This window comes from Hypomesus nipponensis, chromosome 26 (assembly GCF_054491055.1).
Source record: "Hypomesus nipponensis isolate SF chromosome 26, ASM5449105v1, whole genome shotgun sequence".
Taxonomy (NCBI): domain Eukaryota; kingdom Metazoa; phylum Chordata; class Actinopteri; order Osmeriformes; family Osmeridae; genus Hypomesus; species Hypomesus nipponensis.
In genome coordinates, this window is record NC_140386.1 from 1749026 (window position 1) to 1761445 (window position 12420).

The following is a 12420-nucleotide window of genomic DNA, read 5'->3' on the forward strand; positions in this document are numbered from 1 at the left end:
AACGCTATTCAGGAGCTGAAAAGCACTTTAAAGCAATACAAATGAAAATCTCAAAAACTGAATCTAATGGCTAAACATCTTCAAAAAACACATTTACCATATATAAACATCCACAGAAAAATGTTCCAAGTTAAAACATCAAGAAAACCATTCAGCCAGAAGTTACATGCCAAACATTATAAATGCATTGAAAACGCTATTCAGAAGCTGAAAAGCACTTTAAAGCAATAAAAAAATGAAAGTCCCAAAAACTGAATCTCACGGCTAAACATCTTTACAAAACACATTTTCCATGTGTAAACACCCAAAGCAACATGTTATTACAGTTAAAACATCAAGAAAACCATTCAGACAGAAGTTATGTGCCAAACATTATCAACGCATTGAAAACGCTATTCAGGAGCTGAGACGCACTTTAAAGAAATAAAAATGAAACTCTCAAACTGAATCTAATGGCTAAACATCTTCACAAAACACCTTAACCATGTATAAATACCCACAGAAACATGTTATAACAGTTAAAACATCAAGAAAACCATTCACCCAGAAGTTACGTGCCAAACATTATAAATGCATTGAAAACGCTATTCAGAAGCTGAAAAGCACTTCAAGTACCAAAAATATTAATTGCGGTGAAAGCACACGGCAGACGTATCTGCTCTTATCCAGAGCAGGCGCTCTTATCCAGAGCGTCTCCTATACTAGTTGAATGACTAAATGAAAGGTATGCTGTATCTTGGCAGAAACTACGTTATCTGTTCAGCTATCCAATTTAGATTCATTATTTGCTTGGCACGTTTCAGTCCTAGCTACAACCACACATTAGCTAACTACTAGTATGATCACTGCTCTTTTGCTGTCATCATAAATTGACAGTTTTTAATAAATGCCCATTAGCAAACAATCAAATATGGAGTTTGTGATAAGAGTGGCTGTGAAGCATGTATGCTGTACATTTTCATTAGTAAAGGAGACACTACCATATAGCTACCAGTTAAGATAGCTAAAATGGCATCAGTCTTCAAAACTGATGCCATTTTCTAAAATCTTCATAATAAGATAAAATGTTGAATTTGGTCAGGGTGGTTGATATAATTTGCTTGTTAGGGACTGTAGTTGTCTAAGGATAATATCTAGCTCCCTCATTGACACAAATTGGGGTGACCTTTCTATTTATTTTGTAGTGCTACTGTATGTCCTGCTGCAACAGTTTCTGGGGTGCAACATCATTTGTTCTTTGATTTATGCATATTCCAGGTTATGTAAACAAACTTCAACTGGTTATAAGGTTTTGAAAGTAATCAAAAAGTAATGGAAAGTAATCAGATTACGTTACTGAGTCTGGGTAATCCAAAAGTTACGTTACTGATTACAATTGTGAATGGGTAAATAGTAACTAACGGATTACATTTAAAAAGTAACCTACCCAACCCTGCTCCTGGATCTGCAATCCTGCTGCTCGACAACGCCAATTGATGAAGAAAGTGTTTTGTCCGTCTCTTCATAAACGGAGTGATTAAGTGCAGATTAATCTGCAGATTGGCAGAGAAAACCAGACCTCTGACAATAAATGACAACACAACACCGGTCTGAAGGCCGGAGGACCATCTTTTATAGGGCACAAGAATGTAAACGTAAATAGTGACAGTCAGGCAGTAATGACGTTACAACACTCTCAGAGAAAGAGATTCACAGCTCCCAACACATGACCACTCAGACTAGAGTTCATAGTTGGAGCTCTCCTTGTAGTAACAAAGAACATTTAGCCAGTACTTTCTCCTGATATCAAACATCTATTAACCCTGACACAGACACAATCTACTCTTATTAATAGCAAGCTTACATGAGAACATACTAACTAGTATCCAATGACTAGTTATCTTGATGAGTGAATAATGTAAGCACACAAGAAATCAACATTTTTTCCACAATATCTAGGGCTAGCTAGCTGAAGCCAAATTAAATCACGATATAGTTTGGTTGCAAAGCTGTAACGTTCTACCCACCTAAGGCGATCCAGTTTGCTTCGACAAAAGAAGTGGAAACAACTAACGTTATCATTTCAAATGATATTGAGTCAATCTGTTGAAAACAGTGTTGTGTAGACACATAAGATTTATTAGCGCGTTTTTATTTCAGGTCTCCACCTTCGGTGTTTCAGTGAGTGCTGTTTGCCGTGTTGCGTTTTTGATGCCCAGCTTCACTTGTTGAATACCAACCAATCAGCGTGCAGCTCATCTAAATATTAAATGTCAGTGGGAGTCCTTGGCCTTGTTGAAGAGGCCAGTAGGGGATGGAAAGAAGCTGTTCTTGTGGCGTGAGGTTTTGGTCCTGATGGACCGCTGCTGGAGGGGAGTAGCTGGAACAGAGTGTCCAGGGTGGGAAACATGCCATAAAAGGAGAAAGGCTAGTGTTTTTTCCCGGGAAAAATTCAGAGGATCTATCAGGGGGCATAGAACAGCACCCGGGCCATTTTCAACCCAATGTTGAAAACCAATGTTACATACCCTATTCGGAGGGGCAACAGCAAAAGAAGTTGAGCACCCACCGAATATTAAGGAACATCTAAAAATGTTATTTTATAGATGTACACAGCTGTCAAGTTTCATCAAAAGTTTGGTGTGAAAATGCCATACCTTAACATACCATAACACCATCTCATGTTTTAAACCGTTTAGGAAGCCTGAGCATGCCATCTAAAAATGGGTTGATAGTCATTATGTTCATCTCCAAGGACTCCAAGGAACATAATTAGAAGCTCTGGGGTAAATTTTCACTGTTATGCAGATGATACTCAGCTATACATGTCCATAAAGCCTGGAGAATTTCCACATGCTATGGAAGAATGTGTTTCCGGGTTGACAACGTGGATGACAGCAAATTTCCTTCTTAATTCGGATAAAACCGAGGTTCAAATTTTCGGCCTTAAACACAGAATTCATTTATCCAATCTGACCTCACACTTAGACGGTGTCAAAGTATCTCAAAGCCAGCTGGTAAAAATTTAGGAGTCACATTGGACCCAGACCTTTCGTTTGAGTACCATATTAAGCACATCACCAGAACCGCATTTTTCCATCTGTGTAATATTGCCAAAATACGAAAATTCCTCTCAAAGGATGATGCTGAAAAACTAATACATGTTTTGTTACGTCCTGATTGGACCACTGCAATGTGTTGTTCTCTGGCCTCCCAATTACCTACCAATGAATTTTTACAGCGGGTGCAAAATGCTGCTGCTAGACTATTGACCAAAACAAGAAAATTCATATAACATCTACTCTTATCTCTTTACACTGGCTCCCTATCCAAGCCAGAGCTGATTTCAAAGTTTTACTACTAACTTAGAAATCTCTGCTGGATTGGCACCACTATACCTCTTCGGTCTCCTTGCACCCTATAGCCCCGCAAGGACTCTAAGATCTGAAGATGCCGGCTATCTGGTACTACCCAAAATCAAGAAAAAAAAACAGCAGGAGGTGTAGTGTTCTCATATAGACCACCTCTTCTCTGGAACAAATTACCTGTCTCAATTAAGGAGGCAGATATTGTTTCGACATTTAAAACTAGATTAAAAACGTTATTGTTTCGTCAATTCTATGATTGATAAAGGTAAGTATGTGTGTACTTTCTATGTAAACCTGGGGTGTGCGTTTGCCTGTGTGTATCACATGTAACTTTTAAATGGTAATTTTAGCTTATGTTCACACTGCCCATCTAGATGTTACAAATAAAGTAAACCTGTTATTGTATATTGTTACTGTTATAGTTCTGTTGCTGGATATTGTTATAGTTTTTGTTACTAGTTGGAGACAACGGGGGACTGGTTGTTTTCATCCTTATTCGTATAACCCATTTTAGAGTTATTTCCCCCGGAACAGATTTCATGTTCCAACCAAGGGGGGCTGTCGCTGTCTTGGTGTGTGGGGCTGCATCAAATACCCATTTAGCTCTGTTGCTATTCCACACTTGACCGGTGGAATATCTCATTCTATTATGACTAACTGTTAGCTGCTCCTGGCATTTTCTTATCCCTGCTCTCCTCTCTCTGTCCCCCCCACACATCCCCTGTGGTGTGGGGGGTTTGAGCTGTCAGGACCTGCCTGGTCGTCGGTCTACCAACGCTGGACCAAGTCGTCTACCGGAACCCAGTCTCCATGACGGCCAACAGCGAGTTTCCCGGTCCCATCCAACGCCTAAAAAGCCGAACAATGGATTTTAGTGTTTCAAAACCCATTGACACTGTATGACTATGTTTAGCTTGTGTTCTGCTCCTCTCTCTAACCAACCGTCTCTGGAGGAGGGGATCCCTTTCTGAATTGCTCCTCCCAGGGTTTCTTCCATTTTTTCTCCCGTTGGGAGTTTTTCTGGGAGTTTTTCCTTGTCTTCCTTGAGGGTTTAGGTTGGTTGAGGGGCAGTTCTATGGGCGTATGTGAAGTCCTCTGTGACATGCTTGTATGTAAAAAGGGCTTTACAAATAAATTTGATTTGATAACGGTCATTTTTCAAGAGAGCATATGAGCTGCCTTGCTGTCTCAATGGCGGCAGGTATTACCCATAACTCTGTGCGCGGGATTACCGTGAGCAACAAGTTAAACAGAATCCTTTGACCGCCATTGCTTTTGCAATTTGCAAGTTTTTACAATTCATATTTCAGCTAAATGGTACTTGTAAATCAGCATCTGAATTAAAATGTAACGAGAAGTGGGCAGTGTAGTTGCTGAAAATGTGCTTATTTTATTTTTGAAACTCCTAATTTGTAAATTTGCTCCGACTTTTCGATAACGTAGCTAGCATCGCAGTGCAGACACTAGCTAGTTGCTGCATTGTATCATGATGCTATCAAATGAGTGAAATACAAACACAAATGTTATGAGCTATTGAGCCTATATTAAACACACGTTTAAATACAGTTTAACTTGACTTAGTGTGACAAACTTGCGTTATAATAAGCTCAATGCAATTGACTGCCGTTGGACAGAGTGCGCTAGTGCGAGGACATAAGTACACGCAGCGCGATGACGTACATCCTGTCTTAATAGACGGTCAACGGTTTTTGAGATACCTTCCCTCGAAAGGACCTGTCTAGTTAGACACCTGTCTAGTAAGAGTTCAAGGATTAAGACAGCTAGCCAAGATTTCAAACACAGCCAAGGGGTGAAAATGCTGTGCGACAACGCAAAGTGGGACAGGTGGTCACCCTGGTGTCTAGGGGCAGGATAAGTCTGTGAGAATTTGAAGCGCGCTGTGGAGCAATTCAATTGAACTCCATCATGTATTGACATAGCAAGGTGAAATTGTTTATGGTACTTCAGAGTGATGTTGTCTTGAACCTTATTAGGTTTGAAAAGCAATCAATCAAAATTATGTTAGATTTATTGACACAAAGATATTGAGGCAATGTGGACATTTACATAAATACACCCCTTTCAACCATTTTGTATTGCATTTCTTATTCAATTTGACAATTTATAAAAACATGTATTCAACACATCTGTAACACATTTCAAGTCGATTGGATCTATGGTTCATGATGAGAAGGGTTTTAAAGGTTGTACCAAATTTGGACAGCACAGCAGAATCTATCATGGCGGACCTTATGGGTTCTTGAGGTTCTTTTGTTCCCCATATAAGGCATGTATACCAATTTTCAGGCATTTTTGATTAATGGGGCGCTGGGGAAATCACGTAGACTTTGGGAGTGTTTTATAGCGCCACCTATGGGCGTACATGGGCCACTAGCCGTCTGGGAGTAATGAGTGACCTGTTGTATCATTGGGCCAAATTGGAAAAAATCGGGTCCAGGTCTTTTTGAGCTATTAAGCCATTTAGCGGAGAAGAAGAAAAATAATATATATAGCTGCAAGCAGCAATGCGGGTTCCTCCGCAAAAATATTACAATGTAGAAGTTTGTCCAACAACAATAGGCTGAATGGGGTTTTGAACTCATGAGCAAAAGGGTACAAGTCAGTCTCTCTCTCCCTGGCGCATAGGCTTAATACAGAGACTTTCACGAGCCAAATCAAAATTCTGAGCCTCTGAGGTCTTTGGGGAATCGCTGGTTCTCCTAGAAGCTGCTCTCCTCTACTTTTCTGATGAATTTGCAGAGAGGCTACATGATTCACTAATTACACAGAGGGAAAAAGCTAGCTACTTTTCGAGTTTGGTTTTCCGTCACTTCAAACTCACGATTTAAAGGTCTCAAAGTGCTCAAACCTTCACCATAATTCAAGAGTAGTGTACTTTCACGAACCCAATCATTGATTCTAGCTTAAAATGTGTAAAAATAGGACTTACCGAACGTGGCTGCCTCCAACACGGCTTTCAGGTGATTCCAGTTGAAAACAACAATGGTTGCCAAAAAATAATTTATATTCGTTACGGCGAGCTGCGATTGGAGGCAAAATGAGGGTGAGGCTTGGTCAGCACACCATTTCCAGAAAGGATGTGTGTGCGTCTCGCCAAGCTCGCGCGTGTCAAGGAGCTTGACCACCTGTCCCTCTTTGCGCTGTACAAAATTATAAGTGGCCTAAACCCATTTGTCAAATCAGTCACTCTTTTGGGTAAAACACTAAACACATTCTCACTCACTAAAAACATTTTGCACATTTACCACTGTCATGCTTCAACTCGTAGCGCTGACTTGGAACTCAGAATGTTTCAACTTCCATTTGCACATTATCTCTACCCTTGATGGGTTAGGGATATTTTTGTCTATGGCCTGCACCTCTCTGTGACACTGACCATTTCAGGATAAGGGGATCCCAAACTCAATTGCTCCTTGCAAGGTTTCTTCAATTTATTTCTCAGTGAGATTTCCTGGGAGTTTTTCCAGGATTTAGGTTTGTTAAGGTGCAGTTCCATGGGCATATGTGAAGCCATCTGTGACATTGTTTGTAAAAAGGGCTAGTTATTTTATTGGATTTGATTAACATTCACACCAAACCTCCAGACAGGTGCACAGCATGAATCAGCCCAGATAATGCACTTTTAATAGGAAAACAAGTTAAATCAACATTTGATATAAAATGTAAGGATATTGAAACAAATATAAAACACAGAAATGCCAACTCAAAAGCACCTTGTACCTAAACAAATAATGTGACTACTAGATCTGATGACGCCCATTCCAGATCAAGAAATAAAATCATAATAATAAGTGATAAAACTAATGAGACATAAAACCAATCGTTTAACAGTTTTGTTACATCTTGAACAATAAGAGAAGACAAACAATAAAATTATTTATAAGCCTTCTATCTAGTATTTTAACAAGACTACCTTTGCACTGGATTCTGTATGTCAACTAAAATAACTTTGGGAGCTGATGTAGTCTACTCAAGTCTAAGAAATTTCCAACTGACCCTCCTTCTGGCAGTGGACTCCCCTCATGTGCTTCACGTACAGACAGCAGCTGCTTTGCACAGTTCTTTTCTTGACTTGATTTGGTGTCATGGTTGAAAAACTTTTTGGGACACAGTTGCCTTTGTAAGCACAGGTTCTGTGACTGGGAAAAGAGAACCCCTGAGGAGGGTTCTAGATCATTTGAATCGTTTTTCGGAACAAAACCTATCTTTTGCTCCTGCTGATGGACCTGATCAACGTCGACAATGACAGTACCATCCATTTTCTCATACATCTCTTGGTTGCTGTTCCCTTCAATCAGTCCATACCTCTTCATGTATTTTTGCGTAGCCATGGACATGTTGCTAGGAGAAAACAGGCTTAGTCCCATAGGGCTAATATCGGCTGATGGCTGCCTTGAGAGCACAGTGACATTGTGGCGGAGCTTGGGCCTGGAGGACATCCTGGCAAGCTGAGAATCATTCAAGTACTTGTAAGCAATGGCATTAGCTTCCAAGCTGAGGTCTCCACTGCCAGTGAGGCCACACATGTTGGCATCCATGACCTTTGGAAGGGTCAGTCTGGGCAACACTGCTTCTGGACTGATGTAAGCCAAGGTGCTGACAACACAAAGAAAATTAAACAGACAAATTTAATAATGACTTCAGACTAAAATAAACTAAACAAAAAACTAAAGAGGGTACAATTTTTGGGGAAACCTATCAAGAACCATCCAAACCTACAGTCTAAGATATAGCTGCAAGCAGCATTGAGGGGGCCAAAGAGTTAAAACCTTTTAGAAATCCACAGAACACGGTTCCGTGTATGCAAGTTTGAGGTGAATCCATCAAAGATTTGCTGAAATACAACCCAACTTCCTGTTTGGTGGCTCTGCAGCCAAATTTGATTGGCTATACCGGTTTCGAAAATCTAAAAACCACGTGATAACTTTTGTGAGGCTTGGTCTGAAGATAATGTGCCAAATTTGGTGATGATTTGCCAAACTTTGTGAGTAACAACATTTTTTTTTTTTTCATTAATTCAAAATGGCAGCTGCATCAATTCAGCTGGTATCACAAGTTAACTTATGTTAGACATGAGATCTCCCAAGATATCACGAGACAAAGGAATCACTAAAGTAAGACTAACAAATCAACAGTTAACAGGCCAAAACACATTTTTGCTTCTTGCAGTGCCTCCTAGAGGTCAAATGACAACCTTTCATGGATCCCTTTAAAACAGGGTCCTGAGTCCCTATACCAAGTTTGGTGTCAACGCATTACCGCATGACCTCACTTATTTTTTGGCAGATTCATTGTCAACTTTGATTGGCTGTTACTGACAGTTTCGAAAATCAATAACAATGTAATAACTTTTGTGAGGCTTGGTTGGAACATCATGTCTGCAAAATATGTGGAAGCCTGGACATAATTTGTGAGCTGAGAAAAATGTCTAATATTTTTGTTAAATTCGGAAATAGCGTAAGATCAAGTGGCAAATCTATATAACTAGAAATTGACACCATAGTTGACCTTGTCTTGATCCAGGGAGTCCACTATATGTAGCCAGCAAGCAGGGAGACACTGCGGATGTAGCCATATATATATTTTTTTGGCAGCTGAAACGAGCAACGCAAGTGGCAAAATGACAACACTAGAAGCCATTTTCCCCTACTTATAGCACTGTTAGGGGTCATATTTGCCCGTGAGTCTACAGACGTTGTTACTGACAAGTAATGGTTGCAAGATGGCGCTTCTTGCACGTAGCTGAAGGCAAGGTAGGAAAATTAACTTTGGTTCGAGAGTTTGTCTAGCCCTTCAATAGGCAATTTTATTTGTGGGTCCGGACCAAGATATCCAGGAGAACCGAACTACAAGTGTGAACACGACAGTCATAAACCCCACCAACGATGAGTAGTAGCCAAATTAGAAATTATCATAGAGTTTTAGCACCATTTAGTGTTGATGTAAATACACAAGCCACAGTCCAATTTTTTGTTCAGGGAGCAAACATTTGAGAGCTGGATAAACGGTAGAGCAAGCAGAGATCATAGCTTCTAGCTTGGAAGTTCTAAATGAATACACTTCTCTCATTTTTGCAATATATAGACCATGCCCTGTCAATAAATAAAGAGCAATAAATGTTTTACCAGGAAACCATCTATCGGACCCTTGAATGTTTGAGACAATTTCAATAGGTCCTTCAATAGACTAGGGATGGGGATTTGAACTGATTTCACTATTCGAATAGTATCCGAAATTATTTTCAAATATCCAGATATTTTTTTTTATTAATGCGGTTCCGTTATGAAATTAGCCTGACATGACGTAAAGCATACAGTAAACACATGAACCACCACACATTCTGGCAATAATTGTGACTTAAGATATTAGATTAAATAAGGGTTAAATAAATAAACCAAATGAAAGATCAATTTATTAACATGACAAAAAGACTATGAACTTGAAAAAGCGCTGCGTCTTCAGACGTAGGCTCTTAACCCTTGGGTCGGAATGAACCGAAGATAACACATCAGTCATTGTGACCCACCGTTGTATTGCGACAACTTTACCGCGTACAAAAACAAAGTGAAGCATTTTCTTTTAACCGCTGGGCGAGTTAAGGTTACCGCTGGGCATTGCGAAGGTTAAAATAAAAACATTTATTGTATTGGGTAAAAATGGGGTAAACGCAACAATGTTTCGTTATGAACCTCTGGCTCATGTGACCCAAAGGCAGCACAAGGGTTAAAATGGCGGAATAGCGCTTAGCCTATTATGTGAAATAAAAAGTTAAAAAAATACATTGGATGAAATTAAACACATTGGATAGGAAATATTGTGTATTAACTCCACAAGCACACACTTCCCACCCCACAGCAAGAGTTGAGAAATAATAATATATATGTGAGAGAACTTCTTGCCGAAGTCAAGAACACCCAAATAGCAAATAAAAAAAAATAAAAAAAGAAAAGCACCCAAAATTCCTTTAGCACATTGCAATACTTTGAGAGATATTAATTTACCTTCAAGAAACTCACTTTAAACCATCATCTCACTCAAGAATAAAGAGCAAATGGATTGGACATGCCTATTGTTCATTGTTTCATAGTAAGTCTAGAGGGGTTGCAATTTTATTGCATAAATCTGTTCCGTTTATATGCACTACTGTAATATCTGACCTGAATGGAAGGTATCTTCTTGTTACTGGCAAAATGTATGATTTCCCAGTCTTATTAGTGAATGTCTATGCTCCTAATTGGGAAAATGCTTATTTCTTTAGGCAGCTTTTTTCTAGCCTTCCTGATATGTCCTCCCACTTTCTCATACTGGGTGGTGATCTTAATTGTTGGCTTAGCCCAGAATGAGATTGTTCCTCCACAAAGGTTGCTACTCCTTCCAGGTCTGCAAAGTCAGAACTTTAATGAATGAGTTCGCAATCACGGATCCCTGGCGCTTTTTAAATCCTACTGGCAAAGTGTACTCCTTTTTCTCTACAGTACACCAGTCATTTACTCGTATAGACAATGTTTTGATAGATAACAGAATTCTCCCCTCAGTTTGTGTTCATATGGGTCGATTGTCATCTCTGACCACGCCCCAGTCGCTGTGTGTATTACATTTGGAGGCTATGTTCGTTCACGTACCCCCTGGAGTTTCAATACGTGTTTGCTTTCAGATGAAAACTGTCTGGGAATGATTTCTGACCAAATTAATATGTTTTTTTGAATAAATAAGACCCCTGGCATCTCAGCATCATTATTGTGGGAGACATTAAAAGCGTACATTTTAGGGCAGAAAATCTCGTACGTAAATCATGAGAATAAACAAAAGAGGGAAAAATTGACCGGCCTAACAAGGCGTATTGCTCAGTTAGATGACCTCTACTCCACCTCACCAACTCCGGAAGTGTATAGGGAACAGCTGGAAGGCCCGATAAGTTACTGAGCTCGCGGCTGCTATCAGAGCTATGCAGGGCGGCAAATGTCCAGGCCCGGACAGGTACCCAATAGAGTTTTATAGAAAATTCCGAAATAAATTAGCCCCTGTTTTGATGGATATGTATAATGAATCATTTCAATATCAAGTTTGCCCCCAACCCTTAATCAAGCTTCTATTTCCCTTATTCTAAAAAAGGATAAAGATCCCCTGACTTGTTCCTCTTATTGGCCAATTAGCTTGTTAAATGTGGACTTTAAATTGTTATCTAAAATGCTTACCCTTTGTTTTGAAGTTGTGTTACCAACCGTTATCTCCCTCGACCAGACTGGATTTATTACAAATACACATTCTTTTTTTAACCTGAGGCAACTTTAACACAATCTATCACTCCCCCATGACCTCTGTGCCGGAAGCTGTGATCTCCTTGGATGCGGAAAAGGCCTTTGATCGCGTGGAATGGGGATATCTTTTCTATAAATTAGAGAAATTTGGTTTTGGTGGTGGCTTTATCTCGTGGGTAAAGCCATTATATTCATAACCCCTAGCTTCAGTGAGGACAAACGACACCCATTCCAAATACTTTCCCCTCCATCGCTCCACCCGTCAGTGGTGCCCGCTGAGCCCTCTACTCTTTGCCTTAGCTATCGAGCCCCTCTCCATTGCTCTTCGAAGTGACCCCAACGAGAGCGTTGGGGGGAATGGCGCGACCAAATATTCTATTTTTTATTTATGGGCGGCCAATATCAGAATAATACATTTCTGGCTACGTTTTGACTTGTGCAACTCCCCACCTGTCTGGCTTAAAATGGAAGCTGCTTCCTGTAGGCCGGTGTCCCTTTCAGCATTAGCTCACTCTCCTACTAAGAGTTCTACTGGTCCGTAAACTAAGAATGCAATTGTTAAATCGTCCTTGAGAATATGGAATCAGTTCAGAAAGTATTTTGGTCTGCAAACGTTTTCTACAGCTGCCCCAATAATTGCGAAGCATAATTTCCCCCCATCCCTAGTAGATGGTGCATTTGATACTTGGTCTAACCTAGGTGTTAAGACGTTTAAAGACCTATATATTGACAACACTTTTGCATCATTTCAACAGTTATTTAAACGTTTTCCCTCCCTAAACAACATTTTTTGA

The 12420-nt window shown here is 39.9% G+C and overlaps 1 protein-coding gene across 6 annotated transcripts in view; it reads right to left on the reverse strand.

Annotated features, from left to right (window-relative positions):
- Positions 1-6890: 6890 nt before the first annotated feature.
- The window catches only part of stil (STIL centriolar assembly protein), a 71858-nt gene continuing 66328 nt past the window's right edge, over positions 6891-12420 (reverse strand). For all 6 annotated transcript variants that reach the window (XM_084692653.1, XM_084692651.1, XM_084692650.1 and 3 more), the window contains one exon: positions 6891-7964. In XM_084692653.1, coding sequence (XP_084548779.1) covers positions 7307-7964 — 658 coding nt within the window. In that variant the 3' untranslated portion in view covers positions 6891-7306. The remainder of the gene's footprint in view (positions 7965-12420) is intronic.